General features: G+C 39.8%; 2 protein-coding genes and 1 long non-coding RNA gene across 8 annotated transcripts in view; 2 read left to right on the top strand and 1 right to left on the bottom strand.

The window, feature by feature from the left end:
• Api5 (apoptosis inhibitor 5) overlaps positions 1-18,843 on the top strand; it is a 26,381-nt gene extending 7,538 nt beyond the window's left edge. The window contains exons 2-14 of one of the 3 annotated variants that reach the window (XM_021154051.2): positions 585-746; positions 2,279-2,372; positions 2,839-2,904; positions 3,523-3,674; positions 4,951-5,157; positions 5,669-5,773; positions 7,249-7,338; positions 8,267-8,448; positions 9,207-9,300; positions 9,691-9,747; positions 11,617-11,693; positions 12,188-12,324; positions 16,791-18,843. In XM_021154051.2, coding sequence (XP_021009710.1) covers positions 585-746; positions 2,279-2,372; positions 2,839-2,904; positions 3,523-3,674; positions 4,951-5,157; positions 5,669-5,773; positions 7,249-7,338; positions 8,267-8,448; positions 9,207-9,300; positions 9,691-9,747; positions 11,617-11,693; positions 12,188-12,324; positions 16,791-16,813 — 1,446 coding nt within the window. In that variant the 3' untranslated portion in view covers positions 16,814-18,843. Of the gene's footprint in view, positions 1-584; positions 747-2,278; positions 2,373-2,838; positions 2,905-3,522; positions 3,675-4,950; positions 5,158-5,668; positions 5,774-7,248; positions 7,339-8,266; positions 8,449-9,206; positions 9,301-9,690; positions 9,748-11,616; positions 11,694-12,187; positions 12,376-16,785 lie in introns of all 3 variants that reach the window. The other 2 variants (XM_021154042.2, XM_021154047.2) reach the window with 2 other exon arrangements.
• LOC110287427 lies at positions 11,596-23,898 on the bottom strand. The gene is made up of 3 exons (XR_002377210.2): positions 23,620-23,898; positions 12,590-12,660; positions 11,596-11,671 (listed from the first exon to the last, which is right to left on the bottom strand). It is a non-coding gene; the product is annotated as an uncharacterized LOC110287427 (long non-coding RNA).
• Positions 23,857-24,079, top strand: part of Ttc17 (tetratricopeptide repeat domain 17) — a 103,871-nt gene continuing 103,648 nt past the window's right edge. For 2 of the 4 annotated variants that reach the window (XM_021154024.2, XM_029474326.1), the window contains exon 1: positions 23,903-24,079. In XM_021154024.2, coding sequence (XP_021009683.1) covers positions 23,921-24,079 — 159 coding nt within the window. In that variant the 5' untranslated portion in view covers positions 23,903-23,920. The other 2 variants (XM_021154030.1, XM_029474324.1) reach the window with 2 other exon arrangements.

Raw genomic sequence — 24,079 nt, 5'->3', positions numbered from 1 at the left:
TGGCTGGCTATACAAATTGCTACTGCTTTCACATTCTAAAATATAAGATGAAATTAAACTTCCCTAGGATTATTTAATTTCAGAAATGTGTTCCTTTCACCTTCCTCAAAATACTAATTAGAAGCAGGTTCCTGTGGGTGGGAGACAGGGGGAGACAAGGTCTTGCATGTGCACCTCAGGCTGTCTTCAAACTTGCTACCTTCTGCCCCAGCCTGAGAAATGCAAGCATTACAGGTGTGTAGTAGCACTATGCCTGGCCACAGGAACGTTTTTCTTTTTTGTAAGTAAATGTAACATAACTTTGAGGGTTCTACAGTATCTCCCCACTTTTAAAGCGTGACACACTTTTTTTTTTTTTGGCAAGACACACTTTCAAGGCCTGGACTTAAAATTAGGGTCATATTTTTCTTTTCCAGTTGATAGTGGGAATGGGCAATAGGGAGTAGAGAAATCAAGTACAAAGGTTGTGTCCAATTTAAGTAGTAAAACTAGTGTTTGTAAACATCTGAAGCATTTGTGTGTGTGTGGTTTGTCTCCCTTAGCTTCTAGTCCTTCAGTATTGTTCCATCTCCTCCTCTTTCCAGCATAAAGATGCCTACCAAGTGATACTGGGTGGTGTGAAAGGCAGTACGAAGGAAAAGCAATTAGCAGTTCAGTTTATACCTAAATTCTTCAAGCATTTTCCAGAGCTGGCTGATTCTGCTATCAATGCACAGTTAGACCTCTGTGAGGATGAAGATGTGTCAGTAAGTTTATGATTGACATTTGAGTAAGCATTTTATTATCTATGTAAAAGTAACATGATCAAAATAGCAATTAGTCTATAGTCTGCTGTCATAGTATGGTCACATTGTATCAGACCCAGTGTGAATGCTACAACTGAGAAAATACTAATAACTTTATTACCTTGTATTTATGAAAAATATATAGAATAACAAGTTTTTTATTTTGTTTTTTCATTATCCACTGTTGAAAATGGAATGTAGCCCACATCTTAGATTGTTCATAATTCATATGAAATTAGATTTGTAATGCATTTTTTATACCTACAAATTTACTATATGTGTCATAAAAATAGTTGGTCACTGTAATATCTATAACTGATTTACCAGATTAAGAATAAATCCTTTTCCTATAGACAAGGATTAACATTTGGCATTTCTAGTTACTTGTGCAGGCTTCTGAGATTTTTTTCGGCTATTAGCTCTTAACTTTCCATGTGAAATGAGTGAATCACTAGCACCTCATGCAGTGTTGTTAGATGGAAACTGCATCATTTTTAATATGAGAGCTAGTAAATTAGAGTCTTGTTCATTCAAATTTAAGTAGTCAGCATGGAAGATTCTAAAATAATTCCTGGTCAAGGCTCTGTCATGGATGCTGTTCTAAAGGAACAGTGTATTAACATGCCTAAAAGTCATAATCCAGCAGTTGAATAGAAGTTACATACAAACATGTTTGTAGTTACTCATCTCTCTGCTCCAGTCCTTTACTTAATGTCCCTTTCAGCTTCATTTGTCTTATTATTCTGTGACAGCTGAGTGGTAAATTGAGCAGTGGGACATATCTGTGCTTCAGTTATTCAGGAGGCTGAGGCAAGGGATCACTTAAGCCAAGAAGTGTGTGACCAGTCTCACAACACAGCAGTACCATGTCTCAGAGACAACCAGAGGGAAGAGAACTATTTTTAAAACTGTTATCGATCTCATCTTTGTGGCAGGAGAGAGAGCTCAGCAGTTAAGAGCACTATTGCTCCTCTAGAGAAGCTGCTGTCCCAGCTCCCACAGGCACTCACTGTGGCCTTCAACTGTAGTTCCTGGGGATCCAGTGCCCTCTTCTGTCCTTCTGTCCTCTCTGGGCACCAGCACATAGTGCAGACACACACATATACACACAGAGATAAAAATAAAAGAAAAAACTCTTTAAATAATCAACTCATCTTTGTGGCTGGTGAGGAGGCTGAGCGAGTACTTTGCACATAAGCCTAACACCCTGATCCCAGTCCACAGAACCCACATACGGTGACAGATGAGCCAGCCTCACAGAGTTGTGTTTCGACCCCACGTGCACATATGCTGTTTGTATCCCTCTTCTCCATCATTCACACACATGAACAATAATTACAAATCTTAAGAAAAAAACATACTTTATAATTCATGTGTTTCTTAAGATGGTTTCTTCCTGGTTTTAGTTGTCCTAAAAGCTTAGTTTGTCGTTTTTTTTTTTTTTTATGATACCATTTTAGTTATTTTTTTTGTCTGTTTGAAATCATGCCCAGATACGACGCCAAGCAATTAAAGAGCTGCCTCAGTTTGCCACAGGAGAAAACCTTCCAAGAGTAGCAGATATACTGACCCAGCTTCTGCAGACAGGTGAGAGGTTCTTTTGTTGCCTTTTACTGTAAATATTCTCTCTGGAATATTGGCTCTACTTAGCTTTGTTTTGCTCGGGTGGTGGGCATGGAGGTCCTGCCTCTGTCAGATGACGTTGGCCCTCTCGTTCAGTATCGTGAACCTCACTGACGTCTGGACCTGTGAGGCTTGTTTTGTTTTTAGTCCTGTTTATAACAGCATAATGGTGAGCTTCTCTTCAGACTTGAAGCAGTCATCATTTCACCTGTTTCCTACAGTGAAGCACTTATGCAGCCTTAGCATTCAAGGTTCATGGTCATGGCCAGGAATGTTCTCTATCCTTGTAAGGGAGCAGTGCGTCCCCCGAGAGTGGCGCTTAGGTATAGGTGGCTTGGTAAAACCGTTGAATCTTAACCTTGAAAATGAAAGCAAGTGGGGTAATTTATTCCTTACTCACTGTGCTGTGTGCTGTTGTTTCTCTCCCCAGATGACTCTGCAGAATTTAACCTGGTGAACAATGCTCTGTTAAGTATATTTAAGATGGATGCAAAAGGTAAAGGCAGTTTTTCTAAGTCATGCTCAAAGCTGTAGGAAGCTAGGGAACTTGGGCTTTGCTAAGAGGTCTCTTTCATAAAAGTGATGACCTAGCCGGGCGTGGTGGCGCACGCCTTTAATCCCAGCACTCGGGAGGCAGAGGCAGGCGGATTTCTGAGTTCGAGGCCAGCCTGGTCTACAAAGTGAGTTCCAGGACAGCCAGGGCTACACAGAGAAACCCTGTCTCGAAAAACCAAAAAAAAATAAAAATAAAAAAAAAAAAANAAATAAAAGTGATGACCTATCCTGAGGCCTCCCAACTTAGATGTTTGTGACTTTCCAATAGAAGTAATTGTTTAAAAATAAACAAACATAACAGTTCAAATTTCCCCTAGAAATGTAACGAAAAGTTTCTTTTGCAACTTTAAAGAAATTCTTCCAAAATACCTGAGTTTGTTACTGAGGGTGATAAAGGTCTGTCATGCTAAAGCTGATGCCCCGGGAGCAAAGCATATGGCCTGTCTAGGAAAGTTTCAGACGGACTTTAGCCAGCACTGGTGATATTCAGTGTTTGTTTGAACAGTGATGAAGTTCATGTGAACGCTTCACACTATACACTTGCTCTTCTGCCTCACAGGAACATTAGGTGGCTTATTTAGCCAGATTCTTCAAGGAGAAGACATTGTTAGAGAACGAGCAATTAAATTCCTGTCCACAAAACTCAAGACGCTCCCAGATGAAGTGTTGACTAAGGAAGTAGAGGAGCTCATACTCACTGAGTCCAAGAAGGTTTGTTGTCGGGTTGTCCGTGCTGGGGGTGCTTTAGACAGAAGTGACAGAGCCCTCTGCAGAAGGACTTACCATAAATACCTTGTATTGATCACTCTTTGACGCATGGCCCGTGCTGATGTGAAGGGTTTAGTCATACTGAAACCCTGTGGGTTGCTATCCTACTGCTCCTTACTCTGTTCTCTCATCTTGAGATGCTTAAAATATTCTGGAGATTTTAAAATGAAATAGTAGAATGAAAAAAAATGGAAATAATAAGCTTTTGTCATTGCCTGTAAAACCTTTCCGATAAGAACATATGTGTTAGCTGCTTTGCTTACCTCATTTCTGTGACAAAATATCAGACAAAAACAACTTGAGGGAAAAAAAGGTTTGTTTTGGGCCACAGTTGCAGGCAGTTTGTCATCTGTCACAGTTATAGGAACTTGATGCAGCTGGTGACATTGTATCCACGATCAAGAATCAAGGAGATAAATACTTATACTTAGCTAGTGGTTTCTTTATCCTCCTCACACCCCAGCCTGTGAATGGTACCTCCCACAGCAGTTAACCTCTGCATAAGCCTTCACGGGCATGCCCAGGATCTTGTCTCTTAGGTTATTAACTATCACACCACGCTTATTTGTGTACTCTAAGCAGCTAGCATAGGTAGAAAGGCTAAAATTGCCAAGGAATGTCAAAATTGACTTTTCACTCACTTTTAAATTGCCAAATTTGGGGAATAATTTTCTTTTAACGAAAATTTAGCCTCTTCTCTCATGACATCACTGACTGGAAAGACTGCTGCTGAGAAGGTGGAAATGTTCTTCACTGCCATGTCCTATAGTCATCTGAGTAGAAAGGGTCCTAATTGCAAGCTTTAGTGAGTGTAAGTGTGGTCCCACTGATACAGGAGACTGACAGGCTACTTAGTTGTAGGAGGCTGGACTTAACAGTTTTCTACAGAATTTCTTAATCACTTCTACACTCCCCACCCCCTCCAAGAGCCATTTTATGTATCTTTCTTACTCAATCTGTGAAATTTTAATCTATAGATATATTGTAAATCTGTTGCTGTGTATGTTGGCAATGCCTTGTATGTCAAAACCAATTTTTTACATCAAGATTTTCTTAAAAATAACTCTGGTCCTCTTAGAGAATACAGCTTTTCCTTTGTCTGAACTTAAAACTGGCATTTTGGCAAACAGAAGCATCAGTATGTAACGGAAGTAATGCTATCTGGATAATGAGCTCTGCCTCTCATTCAAATGCTGTTCTTTTCAACTGTGTTTTCTAGGTCCTAGAAGATGTGACTGGGGAAGAGTTTGTTTTGTTCATGAAGATACTGTCTGGGTTGAAAAGCTTACAGACAGTGAGTGGAAGACAGCAGCTGGTAGAGCTGGTGGCGGAACAGGCTGACCTGGAGCAGACCTTCAGCCCCTCAGACCCCGACTGTGTGGACAGGCTACTGCAGTGCACGCGGCAGGCTGTGCCTCTGTTCTCTGTGAGCTCTTTGTTCCATGTTGATGATACTTGGGTTACTCTTGAGTCTGCCTGTATTCATTCACTTGAACACTCCTCAGACCTTCCCATAAAAGCATCCTTACATAGTGGGGCAAACTGAAAGCAGAGCAGCATTGTAAGAACCCAAAGCAGCAAGACATTTCTCTAAGGGCTTGCTTAGAAGCTTTGTAAAAATTGTAAGAACTTGCATTCTGTCTCCGTGTTTGCCCTACATGAGTTTTCTGGGATAGATGTGCCTAGTTTGAAAAACATGAAGGATGTATACTTTTTGGGAAATATGCAGTGTGTAAATACTGCACTGACATGTCACTAAATTTAACCTGAGAGTCAAAAAAGACATTCAAGATCTACCGATGTCCGGATGTTCCCAATAACCTTGCAAGGAAGGCCACATAATGCTGAGATACTAAATCCATGCTTTTCAATGGCAGTCTGCTATTAATCTTTGAAAAAAGACTTGTTACTTTTATTTCTTGCATTCCTTTTTACAGAAAAATGTTCATTCTACAAGGTTTGTGACGTATTTCTGTGAGCAGGTTCTCCCTAATCTCAGCACCCTCACCACCCCAGTGGAAGGCCTTGACATACAGTTGGAGGTAAGAGAACATTCCTGCTTTAAAAACCACCACAAAGCTAGTCCCAGTTTTTAGGGGAAATGTGAGTCACTGACTTAGATCTGGTTTCCAGGAGTGTAACTGAAAGGTCTAGCAGTGGCTAGCCAGTAATCTAAGGCCAGAATGAATTGCATAGAAATGATGTATGGGTTCCACTGCAGCTGCTGTGATAGGGCAGTACTTCCTGTAAATGTGATTGTACGAAGTTTATACCCTTAAAGCCTAAATACTTTTAAATACGGAACTTAATTCATGACAAGTTTTCATACAGATTTAAACTAGATTAGGCCAGTCGGATGGTTCAAGCAGGTAAAGGTGTTGCCCACTAAACCTAATGACCTAATGACCTAAGTTTGTCCCCAGAAACGACATTGTAGAAGGAGAGAATAGACTCCTGCAAGTTGTTGTATTAACTCCACATGTACAGGCATATGTCAGTACACACAAATTACAAGCATTAAAAATAAACTAGCAAACCGGGCATGGTGGCGCACACCTGTAATCCCAGCACTTGGGAGGCAGAAACAGGTGGGTTTCTGAGTTCGAGGCCAGCCTGGTCTACAAAGTGAGTTCCAGGACAGCCAGGATGATACAGAGAAACCCTGTCTCGAAACACCAAAATAAATAAATAAACAAACAAACAAACTAGCTTTAACACCACATATCCCTTACGTAACCCTGTCCTCCAGTGGAGTGAATACCCTCCTTTGTTGGCTGTCAGCCATAGCAGACGCAGGTGTCATGGGATATGTTGTGGTGTTTGCACTATCTCTCCTCCACCAGTGTTTGACTTTACTCAAATCCTGAATCACACCGTGTGGCACAGCACCAGGCTCTGCAAATAGCTGTGATGGTAGGGAATTGACTGAAAACCTGGAAATGGATATGCCATTTCCTTCAGCTATCTCTAGAACAGGGGATTTGAGTATATGCTGCACAGTAATGTGCATCAGATGTCCTGTGCTAAGCTGAGCACAGCCTGAGATTGGAAGCAGCAGGATGAACATTCCAGATATTGGCAGTTACTAATATTCCATATAGTTACTAGAGTCTAACTTCAATAGCAAGAACCTACTGTAAATTTGGTTGGTGTTGCAGATTCTGAGTGCTAATTGGAAGATTAATGTATTTATCATTTTTTTCATTGTACCTAACATTGTCTGCATGAGCCCATAGTAGAAAGAATCATAGCTATTTTTTTTCCTTGCTTTTTGCAGATGTGTTGGAATTTGGATACCTAGATTTGCTAAGATATGCACATTATGACTGTACTAAGGGCCTTCACTTTCTTTAATGTTTAATTGTAAGATTTCATCTCTAGGGATTTATCCAGTTCTAACATGGTTCTGAGAAGCTTAATTGAAAACAACCAGGTTTTCAAAGGTTTATAGAATTCCTCTCATTCATAGCTCCTGCTCATTTAAACATAGTTCTAAGAGTAAATTTGTGTGTTTCAGGTATTAAAGTTGTTGGCAGAGATGAGTTCATTTTGTGGTGACATGGAAAAACTAGAAACAAATTTAAGAAAACTGTTTGATAAGTTATTGGTAAGAACTTTCTTCTTTCCTTGTGATATGGTCAATTTTTTAGCCTTAAAGACTAATATATTATCAACTTTTAGAATGTGAAAACTAGCTTGAATTTTGCCTTGAATATTAATTCTAGTTGAATACTCTGGCCTTGTGTTTCCTCTTTTGTAAGGAAGTCTCTTTGGATTTCCAAGCTGCTGATTCTTTGCATAAAGATCACCCATGATTTAGAGACTAGATCATCCCCTTCCTTCCAAATCAAAATGATATTCTTTCTCTCTGTGAAAAAGAAAGTATCACTAACTCTTCTGATTGTGCTAAAAACTGTAGTTGGCATTGCAAAGGTCATTTGTTCCAGGCCACCAACTAGGTAGCTGCCTAAGGCCAAGTAGCTGTAGCAACCAGGAAATAGTCTGTCGTTTAGTTTGTAATTGTGGAGAAAATAGGCCATCTGATAAAAATCATCATCAGCGTCACGGAGTGACTCTCCTGTTTGATGTGAGCAGTTACATAAATGGCCAGAGATAAGCCTCAGGCCCTTGGCATATAAGGAGTCATTTAGCATCTGCTGCTTTCCAATCTATTGGGTGTTGTAAGGCTGACATTGAATGCCTTTGTCACACTTTCGGTGTAAAGAGTACAAACTTAAAACAGTATGGACTTTAGAAAAAAAATACTTTAATTAAGAATGTAGTCTTGGTGTACATTGAACATTGGTGCCTACTGCCCAATGTTAGCTCTTTCCACTTTAGATATTAGTGGTAGCAGCTGTAACATAGGTTCATGACGGCTGATGTGTCAGATCCTTGATTTAATAGGTCCTAGCTCAATTTCTAGTCTGTTTCTAGTGTTCTGTGTCTTAAAATCATGCTTTACAATTACACAGGTATCTCTTTATAGCAGAGTCTTTAGAACAAACTGCAAACATCTGCTCTCTCCTCCTTAGGAGTATATGCCTCTCCCTCCAGAAGAAGCAGAAAATGGGGAGAATGCTGGTAATGAGGAGCCCAAGCTGCAGTTCAGTTATGTGGAGTGCTTATTGTACAGTTTTCATCAGTTGGGGCGAAAACTTCCAGACTTCTTAACAGCCAAACTGAATGCAGAAAAGCTCAAGGATTTCAAAATTAGGTAATATATGACAGAAGTGGCTTAGTCCTTAACAAAGATGGAAGAGGCTCTCTGGGTTTTATTTGCTTTATAAGATCTGATTCTTCCCACTCTTCCTTATATAGGATGAGAATCCAAAAGCCACATCTGTGAACATTTCACAGATGTGGGAGTTTAGGTCCCTGCTGGGAAAAGAACTCTTAACTCTTCTCTCTTGACCTGTGTCTTAGGCATGGCCCCAGCTGATTAACTCCTCAGATGTTTCTCACCTGTTAAATTTGAATGACAGTAGGGATATGAATAAGCTTGTACAACGCCCAGCACCTAGTAGTATTGAGTACTTATATCCACAGTTGTTGATAAATTCAACAGGATTAGTGGAGGAGCAGTGCTAGACAAGTTAGTGGTTCATTTTTATAAGGATACCACTTGCCATAAACAAAATTTCAGTGCTTGACCCATACTTGCCACTTGCTACTACCCTCTAATTTCCCACTGGGAGTTGTTTACTATATGATCAGTCAGGCAGCATATCTTTACAGACTGTAGTATCAGCCAGTTAGGAAGCTAAGATAGAAAAGGCACTTGGCCATCTGGACAGCATAAGTCTATCTCAGCAGCAAATGTTTGCTGAAATACTAGATCAGAAACTAATAACATAAAGTATTTTTTTGTTGTTCACGTAGCCATTTTCTGCACTGTGCATTGTTTTGCCACAGAAAATTACTTAAGAACAAAATTGTAGTGATGAGTTACTGATTAAACGCTTTGTCATTTAGGTTGCAGTACTTTGCACGGGGCCTGCAGGTTTATATCAGACAACTTCGCTTGGCTCTCCAGGGTAAAACAGGCGAGGCCTTAAAAACAGAGGAGGTAAGAAGGCTGACTGATGACACAGAAGTTGTCAGTTCCAGTGACTGACTCTGATCCTTGCTGGGATTTGGTTTCCCGTGATCTTTCATAATAAAACCACTCTTAGTGAAATCTTTTCACTTTTCATTACAAATTCCTGTAGTATATGCTGGTTTCCTTTAAAATACTTCTTATATAACTCCATGTTGTATTTTTTAGGTAAATTGCAGTTTAGTCTATCAAAGAAGCATGGTTGATTTGCATGGAGTAGAGAAATGGGGGGGGGGGGGACGACATTATAGATTTAAACCTCTACTTAGGAATTTCTACCTAGAGATGTGAATTTGGTTCCATACAGAATGGTATGTGTGCACAGAAATTACTAAATTTTAATTTTGTGTTCCTTTACAGAACAAGATAAAAGTTGTTGCACTGAAAATAACAAACAATATCAATGTTTTAATCAAGGTGAGTTCTTTTTTCCCTATTCTTGCAGCTAGCTAGAGTCAGTGCAAGAGGTTTTCCATGTGTCTGCAAAGGGGAGATGTCATTTCCTTCCTAAGATTTGCTCTTTTGAAGCTTTATAGTTCTGTATGGTACTAAGTGACACTTCTGAAGCTAACCTCAATTAAAAAGGATGAAAAGGCTGAGAGAGCAGTGAGTAGATAGAATTAGACTTAGAGTAGCTTAAAGTTCTGGTGGTTTGGGGTTTGTTTGGCTGTTTCTTGGGATACTCTTGACTTCTTTTTATGGTGTATTTTTATTTTATATGCATTGCTATTTTGCCTGCATATATCTGTGTGAGAGTGTTAAATTCCCTATAACTGGAGTTACAGATAGTGTGAACTGCCATATAGGTGCTAGGAATTGAACTCTGGAAGAGCAGTCAGCACTTTTAACCAGTGAGCCATCTCTGCAGCCCCCAGTTCTGGTGGTCTTAATGTTATTGGGCCTTTTTGAATGGGCAGGTGATATGCAACACGGAAATGTTCTTTTCTGTGACATTTTTTGTAAGCTTATCTGTGTAATACACTCAAGAGTTTTGTGTACTGCAAGTTAATGACATCTTGCCTTTAAGTTACAATTGTCTTCCTGTTCTTTTCTTCTCTAAATATCTACTAGTGTGTTTGTAACACGCAGAGCATAAAACCTTGCAGTAAGGACAAGTATGCCTTCAGCTAAAGTAGTAGAAATGCTATGGAGAAAATGAGTGTCAGCTTGCCAAGAAGTAAAAAGGCATTCAAAGCAGAAGTCAGTGCATGTGTGGTTTGCTTTGTAAGTCCACTACTCAAGAGGGAGAGGCGGAGAATCATCAAAAGTTCAAGACAGGCTAGACAATAAGTGAAACCACCCTGACTCAACTATTTAATTTACAACTCCTAATGAAAGCTTTATGATATATATCTGCTACCATTTATTACCTGGTATCTTAGTCAGGGTTTCTATTCCTGGACAAAACATCATGACCAAGAAGCAAGTTGGGGAGGAAAGGGTTTATTCGGCTTACACTTCCATACTGCTGTTCATCACCAAGGAAGTCAGGACTGGAACTCGAGCAGGTCAGAAAACAGAAGCTGATGCAGAGGCCATATAGAGATGTTCTTTACTGGCTTGCTTCCCCTGGCTTGCTCAGCCTGCTCTCTTATAGAACCAAGACTACCAGCCCAGAGATGATCCCACCCACAAGGGGCCTTTTCCCCTTGATCACTAATTGAGAAAATGCCCCACAGCTGGATCTCATGGAGGCATTTCCTCAACTGAAGCTCCTTTTTCTGTGATAACTCCAGCTGTGTCAAGTTGACACAAAACTAGCCAGTACACCTGGGTTAGATCAACAGGTGTGGTACAGGCCTGTAATACCAGTACTAGGGAGTCAGAGACATGAAGATCTCACAGAGGATTAAATGTTTTCCTTCAATTGAAGCACCCTAGTGACTGCCTTTGTGAAAGAGGAAAGCTTTCTTGGTTGGTTTTGTTCATTGAAATTGTTAAATACTGATGTCACATCCTAAAGTTTGGGGCTATTTTAAAGGGAAAAAAAAATAGCTACGGTTTAAATCACATATAAAACAGTGTTAGTAGAAGAATTGGTATCTTTTACAATAAAATGGTCTCCATTTTCTTAGGGAGTTTTCTTTGGGTCTCTGTTTAAGTGGAAGCACAAGAAATAAAAGCTTTCCCTTATAACACATTTTCTTTGAACCAGTGCCCTGCACAAAGCCAGTCTAAGATGTGTTTTCCTCCCTCTTCTCCTTGCCCACTACTTCCTTAATGAACATATCCACTAGAAGTCTTGGCTGATTTTGTTTTTTGTTGTTTTTTTTTTTTTTTCTCCAGGATCTCTTCCACATTCCTCCTTCTTATAAGAGCACCGTAACATTGTCCTGGAAACCTGTACAGAAAGTTGAGATTGGGTAAGAAATGGATTTTAAAGAGATTCACAGTCAAATCCTGAGTTCAGTTGCTGATTTTAATTTTACAAGAGAGCACATGTTAGTTAACTTATTCTCAAGAAACTGTTAAAATATGACAGTTAGAAAGAGGATTTACAGTACCAAGTCATTCCAGAGCCTTACAAAGCAGGGTGGTGGATAACCCTGGAGGGTTTGGGTATGTTTGTATTCCTGTCACATCACTAGACTTTGTTGGCAGCTTAGTACAGCGAGGAGAGCATATTTCTTTGAAACCACACATTTCAAGGACTGTTAAGCCTTGTAAATGCCTATAAATTTATGTATAACTATAACCCAACAGTTACTGTGATAGCATGGAACTTTATCTACTTATTTTCTGATGTGACTATTCTCATTCGTAGATCTTTTACAGTAAAGCTCACAGGCTAATTTAGAATTGTTGTAACTTGGCATAATACAGTGCTTTGTCATTGTTGCTTTCCCCACTGTTACAGGCAAAAGAGAACCAGTGAAGATACAAGTTCAGGTTCACCACCTAAGAAATCGCCAGGAGGACCAAAAAGAGATGCCAGACAGATTTATAATCCTCCTAGTGGGAAGTACAGCAGCAATCTGGGCAACTTTAGTTATGGTGAGCGTTTTCGTTTGGGTACAAGCAGTTCAAGAGATTAGTTAGAAAGTGGTACGTGCTTTTAATTGTGAATTATATATATAGTATCATAGTTCTCTTAGGTGGCTTATCTAAGTTAGCCTGCAAAAACGGCCATTGGGGAAATAATTATATCCCATTTCTCTATAACTCTTGTGCACTTACTGAGTGAAGTGTGTGATGCCTAAGCACTTGGAAAAGAAAATATGCCAGCTATATTAAGAGAAACATGAAAAGAAAAAAATACCTCTGTCAGGTGTGGTGGGGAGGGTCTCGGAGTTGTGAGCCTGTTGATGAAAATACTCAGGTTTTCTATGGCTAGTGGAAAGAGAGGTCATAGAAATGGAGTCAGATGACTGAGCACTGTGTGCCTGGGAAGATATTATAGTCTACCTTTGCCCAAATGCAGTTTTCTGTCATCGCTTCTAGTCCTCCTTGTCTAGGAGAACTTTCTTCCCACCTGCCCATTCTCTGTGGAGGCTCTCAGGTCAGTAATGAAGTCTGTTTTTTACTAGCTTTTCCCCACACGAATCATTTTTAAAGGAATGGGCACTGTGGGGCATAATGGCACATGCCTATAATCCCAGCACTCAAGAGTCTAAGGCCTCAGAGGACCATAAGCTCAAGACAAGCCTGAGCTAAGTAACAAGACCAAAAGGGTCAACAGGGGCAGAGACAGTCCACCCAACTAGCCCCTCCTCTTGCTTAGGAAAAGCTTACTGCTGGCAACCACAACTGCAGAGAGGCAGAGGCAGGAGGAGTTCAAGGCCATCTTCATTCAGGTAGCTGCATTGAGTGAAGCTCAAAAATAAATGCTCAAAATAGAGAGATGGCAGGCTATAATAATACCTTTGTAGTGTTTTACAACTCATAGGTCAGCCTAGGCTACTTGAGACCCTGTCTCAATGATACCAGTATTAGCAACAATCATAACAGCAATCAATGCTGTTTATCTTGATTGCTAATTGCAGTCAATTCTACAATTCTGTTTGCTAAGTACATTCTGAGCCGCATTTTACTTTCTACTCCAGATTTCTGTTTCTCAGGTGAGATAATTGTAGCGGGAAGTAAAATTCTCTTGTGGTGGCTGAATTCCTCTGACCTTTGACAGTGCTCAAATCCCTTTTGACCAGACAGGTTGGAAAAAGCCAGCTTTTAGACTGAGGAATGAACCCTCCCATATAAATGAACTCTTACAGACTTCTGTAAGGAGTGCACTGAATCTTGACACTCATATAACTGCATATAAATGTGCATATGCCCGTTTGCTTATGTGAAAAATAGGGATAGCAGAGTTCTTATGAACTTCAGGTAAGAATGGTTTTGAGAGCATTTGGTAATGAAAAGCAGTCTTTGTTGTTTTATTATATCAAATACTATCTTCTGATATTTTTTGACTTAATGTGATATCTGTACCAATCTGAAAATCAGCAGTTAGATGCTATGAGGAAATAGCATGAACGAAAGTAATCATGATATTTTGCACAGCACATAAAGAAATTTATTTCTCTGCACTTGAATAGTTACATGGTGAGTATAGAAACATAAAGATTTTGTCTCACAGAACCCACAGCTTGATATAAGGTGGAGAACAAATGCAGAAAATGTAACACATAGTTTGTATGCCAGTAAACTAGGATGTGAATATAGTTTAATTTTAAAAGCTGCAAAAAAAAAAAAAAGAGTCACTAGTAAATAGAAGTGGGGGTGTTTTTATTAAAAATATGAGCCGGGCGTGGTGGTGCACGCCTTTAATCTCTGAGTTCGAGCCCAGCCTGGTCTACAAAGTGAGTTCCAGTACAGCCAGGGCTATACAGAGAAACCCTGTCTTAAAAAAACAAAACAAATAAAATAAAATAAAATAAAATAAAAATACGAAAGGGGGGGGGGAGGTATGGTGGTATACACCTTTAATCTCAGCACTTGGGAGGCAGGGACAGGCATGTTTACATAGCAAGTTCCATAATAGGCAGAACTACATAATAAAGAAACCTGTCTCCAAAAACAAACAGTAAGTAAGTAAATAAAATCAATGTTTTAAATTGTTTTAAAAAATAGGTGTTTTACTTAACAAAAAAATTCAGAGTCATGGTTTAAGCTACTTGGAAATCTTCATTATGTTAAAAGGCAAAATGGTGTGCAAAGTAAGATGCAACTCCTTTGTTGTAGGACGTAAGGACACGTTCTCCACGTTTACATTGTTGAGCATGGCCATGCTGTTCTCACAGTCACAGTTTAAAGGGTTTTCTTGACTTCACCTTTCCCATTCAGTTTAAACCCATTTCTCTGTCCAGCTTTAGGATATGACTGATGAGTGTTGAGTGGTAGTTTTCTTGTCCAGATGCGGGCTTTGGTTCCCACAGATGAGCTCACTTGCCTGGAGCATGTTCCATCACATTGGTTGTAAATAGATGCTCACTTCAGTTTTCTTCCTGCTCACAGAATTCTCCAGTAGGCCAAGAGTTCTCAGACGTTCTACAGCTTGTTCCTGCCGTTCTTTTTCTTTTGTCGTTTCTAGGCTATAAGCATATTCCTGGGGCACATTTAAATTGTTAGTAGCTTTTTTCCAGCGGTTAGGAATGGAGCTTACAGCATTTGCCTCCATATTCAAAGCCCTGGCACAAAAATTTTTTTAAAAATGTGAAGTTAAGGTGAACTTGAAATCACTGGTCATTAAGATGCTGATTGTCCTTTAGGATGAGGCTCACCAAAAAAAAGAAACTTGAGTGGAATCCTGTATGTTAGCCTTAGCTGCATTAAGATCAAAATTAAATGTTCAAAATAGAGAGATGACAGACTGTGATGATACTTTTGAATAACTGAAGGCAGCTCTGGCCTTTGTATTAAAACTAAAATTTTGTTGTTTGGATTCCTTTGAGAAGCTAGACAACGTTCTGTGCATCTTTCATACTCAGAAAAAAAAATAATTAAAAAATGTAAAGGTTAGTTTTGATAGTCTATTGGTGAAAAACACTTTATTGGTGCATAGCAAATAATTCTGTACATTAGCACGCTAAGTGTGTTGATACTTAAGGAAAATTATTTTTGTGGACTGGTATGTAGTTCAGTATAAGGAAGTCCTTGTCTTTTACACCTAAGAAGAATGTAGGAGCAGTAAGAATCAGTCATGCCATGCACCTTAAATATAAACAAATGCAGTAGTGAAAGAGCTGGCTAAAGGTCACTGCATCTGTTACTGACAGATCACCATCAGCAACCACCGTGGTACTCTCAAAGCTGACCATTATGGGTAGTTTAAAATGTGCATATATGACTAACTTAAAGACCTATGGCTTTCTGTTGTTGATTCTGTATTAAGCATCTTGAAGTAAGTATATCTATCCTAACACTTACCACCTTTGACTATGTTGTCTAGTGCACTAAACATGTTAACTTCATTAAAGTGATTTGCATATCAATCCATGAATAAAATTGTCACTGTACAAGAATTGACTGAGTCAGGCTCCATTACAGAGAAATATTGGCTAAATTGGAGCTGTCTAGTTAGTTTTCTGTCTCAGAATTGAAATCTTTTTCCTTTTTGAGGAAAAAGGGAGATTCTTCATAAAATCACCTAATAAGCAATAAGGGCAGAAATTTTATAGTGGACACAAAATTGACCTAAAAGGTGTTTTTCAAAATATCAAGATTGTAGATCAGAAAGATGAGTACCAGCCTTGATTACTGTTGGCAAGATTGTTGCAGTGAGGAAGTTTGAAGTTCGACAAACAGATTTGATTTCATATACCATGATGAACACTCCAGCTTTGCTGGTAACTTCAGTGTTCTTCACTGGAACATCTTCTGAACTAATTCCTCTTGGTTTTGTTCTCTCTGTGCCTTGACTTTCAGCAAAAGATGTACTGTGCTCATTCAGAATATCTGTGTGTGTGACTCATAGCTTTTTGAGAGCTCTGGGGAACTCAGACAGCTCATGAAGGAGTAGAAAGGCTCATCATTGAACCTGCACTTAACCTGAGGGTCAGTTCTGTAGATGGTGAGAAAGATACTGCCTGTGTATCACATGAAAAGGCAGCCTCATTAGCCAAAACAGTTGGAAGTTTAAGATACTTCTCATATATAAAGACAAGCAGTTTTGTTACATTAATTCTTTAGTAAATGCAGGCATTTTTATCCTGTTACTCTTTGATAATGATAAGCACCAAAATAGAAATTAACAAGTATGGTTATGCAACATTGTTGCTTTGAAACAGCTTTGCTAATGAGAATGGTTTAGTCAAACCTCTGTGAAGTTTCTGGCACTTTGCTGTTTTCCTCTCTACCTCTGTAACTGCATGGACAGAGTGAATCTTGAAGATAGTGGCAGAATGTCACTTTTGCTTTTATAAACCCTGCTGTTTTCAGAACTAAAAGCTGTATTCTTCTGTTTGTTGAACCATGACGTCCTGAGCAAGACCTAAACCACTGTTCGCTTTTTCGTAGAGCAGAGAGGAGCCTTCAGGGGAAATAGAGGTGGCCGAGGTTGGGGAACACGAGGAAATCGTAGTCGAGGAAGACTCTACTGATTGCGACGTCACATTCTTCAGCATTGTCATGAGATTAATATACTTAAATCTACTACTCATTGGATTGCCGGGGATGTCCCTTTAAAAGGACTGCTGCCTTCAGCTGAAAATGTAATGTTCTTTCTACCTTTGTATGTATGATCTACTTTTGTAAAAGACCATGGTTGTGTCCAAGGTAAAACCACAACAATATTTTTGGATGCTTTGTCTGCAGCCTTGACTTGTTTTCACAATATCCTCACTATCCAGACTTCATCTTGTGAATCTTGCTTTTACACATCTTGATGATTTGTCACTGAGATCTGACTCTAATGGAAAAGTCAGTCTAGCCTGTGATCTGGTGAAGATCATCACTCTTGAAACGTTACTTGTTCTCCTCCCCATTCTGTTAGGTTTCTGCCCAATACATGGAGAAGAGTAAAGATGAGTCTTAACCTTCTGCTTTCATTGTTTTCTAAGGAAGCTGCTGGGCAGTGTTGTAGCATCCCTGCCAAGAGTCGTAGAAATCAAACACCAGCTTCTCACAGTGTCCAGGCGATGCCAGCCTTTGAGAAAGAACTTGCTTTGCATTGCCCCTTCAGTCTTCTCCATATTTTGGGATACAGCTTTGAACACAGGGTCTTATTATTTGAATAGGAGTACATGTGCATAATATACGTACAGACATAGCATATGTTGTGTGTGTATATATGCATGCTATGGAACTTGAGTGTACAACCAATCAGTACGTTAAATTCTCAGAAGGGGTCCTCTGACATAGCGATTATCCCTTTGAGGCTGAATCCATTACTGACTTGGTATCTAGGTTTTCACTCCAGTAGGGAGGAATTTCAGTCAGTTGAACTTACATGATATTATTGTTGTTTAAAACTAAAAACAAAGGCTGTTTTTCCAGAGACAAATTTAAAGACCCTTGTTGGTGAAATACAGCCAGATCTGGTGTGCATACAGGTTCCCACAGGATCTGTTAGTGTAATGTAGGATTTGGAGACATAATAACCAGGGCTACCCAGGAGAGTGACTTGGTGACATAGTACCATAAAAGTTGCTCACTCAGCTTGCTTTTGCCACTTTCAAAATTTAACTTCTCAGGTTATTAATCAGATTATTGTGTAAGTTAGCCAATAGTCTTTAGATTAAGGCAACAGACGGGAGGTTCGTGGAGTGTCTCATGTTGGGCATTTTTAGTAGCCCAGACTCTGTTCTTTATTTGAATGTTTCACACATTTTTGTTCACAGTTAATCTTCCAAGTTTACTATTCAAATCAGAAATTCAGATGACATTTCTAGTGGTTTGCTGTTTTGGTTTTTTATGTTTTTTGTTTTTTTGAGGTTTCATTTCTTACACAGGTGTCTTCATTACCATCACTTCTGCACTGGGGAAAAAAACAATCTCCTTTGTGAGAATCACTGCACGTATTTATGGCGAAAATATTTCTGAAAGTCTAGNATGATACAAGTGAGCACAAGAAGTTGGTCAGCTTGACTATGGAGTGCTGGCAATAAACTCTGAACATTCCAGAAGACTGAGCTGAACCTAGGCTCCCTTGGAATCTGAACAGACATAGGAACATGGGATTGCCAGTTGAATTCTGTGACCATCTAGTTATGGACCTCAGATATAGATCAGCAGGGCCTAAAACCATTTCAAGTACAAAAATGAATTGGACTCTAGCAATATAAATTTGAACACAGTAACTTTTCCTCTTGCCTGAGGGTATTTGTAAACTCGGCAGAAGTAACTTGACCTCATGTCTACTGCAGAGCTCACTGCATTCATCCCCTGCTCATCCTTTGGCTTCCTTCCCCTTGCCTAGTCAGTAGTTCATAAATTAGTGTTCTTTTTGCTTCAGAAATGTGAAAGAAAATCGTCATGCCATGAATCTCTTTCTTCCGCAAGGACACCTGGTTCTCCCCTTGTTTAAATGTAAATGCTCCCTTATGCTTTTGAAATAAATTTCCTTTTGTAATTTTGTTTTGTGTCTTAATGTGTTATAATTATAACTTAGGATTCTTGAATTTCAAATATTAGCATTTATTGATTGCTTCTCATATGGCTTCTCATATGGTATGCTCTGTTGTCAAGGTCAGTCTTAAAAGCCATCTGGTTTGGATATATTTTTATAAGTAAATACAGTCTTCTGGAAAAGATTCCATTCTGCCAAAACAGCATCAGAAGAAGAGCTGAAGCATGGTGTCCTGTGCCTATAACTATCAGGGTACCAAGGTAGGAGGATCACAAGTGACTTAGGCTATCTAGTGAGACTTGCAAAGGTTTGAGGATGGAAGAAAATAACAGATTCAGTGACATACATCTGCAATCCCAGTAAGCAGGAGGCTGAGGTTCAAGTTTGAAGCAAGCATAAGCTAATAAAAAGTTCTATTAAAAATAAAAACTTGGGCCAGCAAGATGGCTCAGCAGATACAAGGAGTTTGCTGCCAAGCCTAACAATCCCTGCATCCACATGATGGAAAGAACCAACTCATGATAGTTTCCTATGACCTACACACATTAAATGTAATAAACTTTTAATAAATGCCTACATTAGATTAAAAATTACAACATCTGTCCCTGTTTTGAGACTTCAAAGTACGGTACTGCTCTTGTAGAAAAGCACAGTTTAATCCTCAGCACCCACATTAGGCAGTTATGCCTGTAACTCTAGCTCCAATGGACCCAGCATATGCCTCCACAGCAGACAACTGCATTCATGTGCACAGACCCACATGCAGAGATGTGCTGATACAATTTAACCTTTAAAAATTATTTCATATTGAAAGATCAAGTAGATACATTTCCTGGTATATACTGCACTAAAACCTCACAATGTGAGTGAGGCTGGCGATTCTCCCATTATGACTTTATATTTCTCTAGGTTTCATGGAAGGAAAGAAGTGCAATTATATGGAAGAAAAAAAAAATCAGTGCTTAAACAGGATTTTTTTTTTTTTAAGTGACATGACTGCCTAGCACATAGTAACTCAGAAGCAGTAATTGTTCAGTCATGGTTTGGATGTGAAAAGTGCCTCCAAGTCCCATGCATTGAGGCTTGGTCTACAGTATTCAGAGGTGGGCTTCAGGTGAGTGAGTCATTAGGGCACCAGCCCAATACATGGCTTAGTCAACCAGATGAATATGGAACATGGAAAAAATCTTGTCCCTAGCCAATTTGTATCTTCATTTGCTTCTCAGCCTTCTGTCACAGCTCTGCTGCCATAATCCTCTCCCTCACCACCATCCAGCCATGAGCTGAAACCTCTGCAACTGGAAAACAGAATAAGTCCTCCCTCTAAAGTGTTTGTACCTTATGATTTATTACAGTAAAGAGAAGAAAACAGCACATTTCCGTTGGGGTTTGTAATTGTTCTACTCCAAATGGGAAAGCTACTTCTTGAAAGGAATTGGGAAAACCCAGCCAAAACCTAAATACAGTCAAGATTTTAAAAAATGTAAGCATAAGAAATTCCTCCATGTTTAGCAGCTAATAGACTAAATGAGCAAAGAATCCCTTAGAGAGTCTTGGTCAACCAGCTTTTCCCAGTCCTTTCTAGTTCTTCAGAACCTAAATTGGAGACAGAAACCTGGACATCCTTGAAAACCCTGTGTTGTGTGCTTGTTTCTAGAATAGTCTGTTCTACATTCTGTTACACCCAGAATACTTTGGGATCTTTCAAATGTAGTATAACAGGACAATTCCCATCTGCCTTGGAGGAAAAGTTTGATTGGTCCCTATGTGTTTCCTACCTACTTGTAATTGTATTTGCTTTTCCAAGTTTGTGTATTCTGTTTTACTAGACTAGACCTAAGGACCTTTGCAGAAGTTAAATAAGAGTTTTATACTCAAAATGTAGAAAATACTATCACAAAGTAGTGTGGTATGTCATTAGTGCTACATTCAGAGGTGGCAAAAAACTTGGCATCTTTATACACTAGGGTTGACCTGTACCTTAAGTTGAAGGAAAGAGCACAAGTAAAAGCTGAGAAAGGATAAACAAACACTTTTCTCTGTATTGGGGATACCTAAAGCAAGAATAGTATTCATACACAGACATCCTTATATACCGAATATAACTTATTTTTATTTATATTTTAATACCGTAGTTTTAAAAGATCCACCTGGACTATGGAGGATACACGTAGCTACGTCACTCCTAAGATTCAGTTATTTGACCAAAGTTATTTTTACAAATGTAATTACAGTCACATATAAGCTTATTTGATGCTAGTCATAAGGAAAACTGTTCACTTGGATAATCTTAGCATAGAAATTCTTTAAATCTAGCCTAAAGATGAAGTAAGTCAGAGTTTTAAGCAATGGAGACATTCTCTTAGTAGCCTTAAAAGTACTTCTCATGTTAAGAGGGCTACATTGTAAGATGAAGTGGGTGTTTTGCATTAATGGCCAGTCAACATCCAGCAAGATACCAACCATGCCAAACCAGATTTGTGTTCCATAGAAACTGAAAGAATGGTTTAAAGCTAGTAAGTTTATAGCTATTAGTTACACAACAGAAAAACATGGAGAGCTCTCAAGGTTTGAAACAAAATCTTGTCTCAAAGGACAATAATTATGAACTAGGAAAAACAAGTGGATAATCTATTGAGTTTGTAGACATTGATATCCAACTCCTTTCCAATACTTAAATGCCCAAAAAATGTTCCTGATACCTGAAATACGTACTAGAGATTCTATACAACCATTCATTCTGGGGTTCAGGAATCAGCTAGGTATAATAAACATTCATTAAATAATGGGCTAGAGATACATAGCTCATTAGTAATATGGTTGGCTACCATATGCAAGGCCCTAGGCTCAGTCCTTAGCATTGTAAAGAAAAAAACAGATGGTATACAATAATAGATGGCTACACCTAAAAAGATGCTGAGAAAAAAACCATTCCATCACTTGTTTCTACTTTAAAACTCAGGTTACAGTCCTTACTGTCTATATTTAAACTCAATACAACACACGAGTCCCTTTCAACTTGATGCCAGCATCACCTTTACCAACTACACTTTGCCTGAACCATAACCTTTGTGCCAAGCCTTTTTCACCTGGTTGTAGTTCTCTCTACACATTATTATTACATTCTCATCTGTATTTTAACTAACTTGTCAACATCATAGCTTACTTCTTAATGGTCATATTTCTGTGCCCATGTAAGATTCCAGGGAGCCTTAGCTTACTGGGGATCCCCTGAGCAAACCATATGGAGCCAGGATCAATGTAAAAAGCAAGAGGAATTTATTGTCCCAGTGTACTGGGGTCATCCCAGACCCGAAGGCGAGGAGGCGCAGCACCCGTTCAGTGAGTTTTTATATGGTTTCCAGGAGGCAGAATAGATAGCATCAGCAACTAGGCACAATATGATTGGCAAAACAGTGCACCCTTTAAACTGGTTGGTCTTTAGGGAATGAGGTGACAAGGACTTCTCTTGTCTGAAGGTGGGCAACAGTCCATCCTGTTGGTTCCACCCTGTGGTCTGAGAAATGTTAATTAACCTCTCCCTTCTGGAGGGGCAAGTGTTTCATAACCTTCCCAAAGGTCCTGAGCTGACCTTTACATCCAGTCTCTACTACCAGAGGCAAATATACGTGTGTGGTGTGTGTGTGTACACATACATACATAGGTGTATATGTTTGTGTATGAGAACTGTATGCCACATGTATAAAGGAGGATCCCCTAGAGCTGGAGTTATACAGGTGGTCCTAACACTGCTTCCAGGGAAGAGCAGGAAGTGCTCTTCAGCCCCGAGCCATCTTTGTAGCCCCAAGCCATCTCTCCAGCCCCAAGATACACCTTTTTAATAAAACGAATGCTCATTACATGGGTACTTTTAAGAAAAGCTGCCCAGTGAGCTGGGCCTGATGGTTCATGCATGTATCCAGCATCAGGTGGTTGACAAAGGAGGACTTAAAGGCCTGCCTGGGCTAAATAATAAATTCCAGGCAATTCAGGCTGCAAATGGGACTTCATTTCAAAAAACAAAACAAACAAAATCAACAAAACCAAACTGCTCTCAGAAGAATTACAAAGCCATGGCACAGTCTCGGTTCCCATAACATGAGGCAACACATCTATGTAGGTGGCAGGGCACAATTTTTTTTTTTTTCTCAACAGAAAAAAAAAGCATAACAAGCTTTGTTACAAGATGATACACCCACCATACTAGTAGGCCGACCTGAATATCTATAAGAACATACAATGGCAGAGCCTGGAACCTAAGCTGGTTAACAGCTAGTCTACCTGTTGGTAGTGCGCCTCTAAGTTTCAGTATGCAAATCAATCTTCCTTAAAACATACTCATAATGGCTGAGTCTACCCTCGGGGAAGGGAAGCCGCAAGTGCTTACATATTTAATACAGTCCCGGGAGATGCCACTATCTGGGCTCTACACCTAGGTCTTTAACGTAGTCTAGAGCTGCCCACCAAAGTCCACAAGACGCATGCTGCTGTAAGACCCAAAAATCTGGCCACACCGGATGTAAGTGGTCTGTAAGGACACATCGCTTTCTAAATTTAGGAAGAAAAAGTATGCCGATCACATATACATAACTTGTAATGAGCTGATATTTTGTATTTGATAACGAGCTATTTTTTAAATTCGATGTGTGACATGCATTACACAGTACGACTGCGCCGCTTAACAAACACTCCATTACGAGCCTTATTTAAAAAAAAAAAAAAAAAACCTCTTTCAGACAGTTGAAAAGTATAACTTTTATTGCACTACCAGAAACAATACTTACTTTTTAAAAAGACCTTCACCGTCTTCTCACTTCTGCTCAAGCTTCACCTAGTCTATTATCTCCCCTCCGGTTCACACGCTTGGGGATCTTATAGCCTACAGAAAAACGATAACTAGAAAGCAGTTTCCAGCTCTGAGGTGTGGCAGGACCGGCTGCCCGGACCGAGGGTAAAGGGTCCGGTATCGACTCCGAGGCACTCCCGCGGGCTCCTCCTCCAGTTCCAGAGGCGACCTCCCCAAGATGGCGGACGGCAAGGAGTCGCTTCCGCTTCCGGTGTGAGCGGCCCGGCCGGGGGGGCAAGATGGCGGCGGCAATAGGGGTCCGCGGCCGGTTCGAGCTGCTACCTCGCTCCGGCCCGGGTTGGCTTCTCAGCCTTTCCGCTTTGCTGAGCGTGGTGGCTCGAGGGGCCTTGGCCACTACGCACTGGGTCGTCACGGAGGACGGGAAGATCCAACAGCAG

The sequence above is a fragment of the Mus caroli genome, chromosome 2 (assembly GCF_900094665.2).
Source record: "Mus caroli chromosome 2, CAROLI_EIJ_v1.1, whole genome shotgun sequence".
In the NCBI taxonomy this organism is placed as follows: Eukaryota; Metazoa; Chordata; class Mammalia; order Rodentia; family Muridae; genus Mus; species Mus caroli.
Note: the sequence above shows the minus strand (reverse complement) of the source record. Positions and strands in the feature narration are given on the sequence as shown.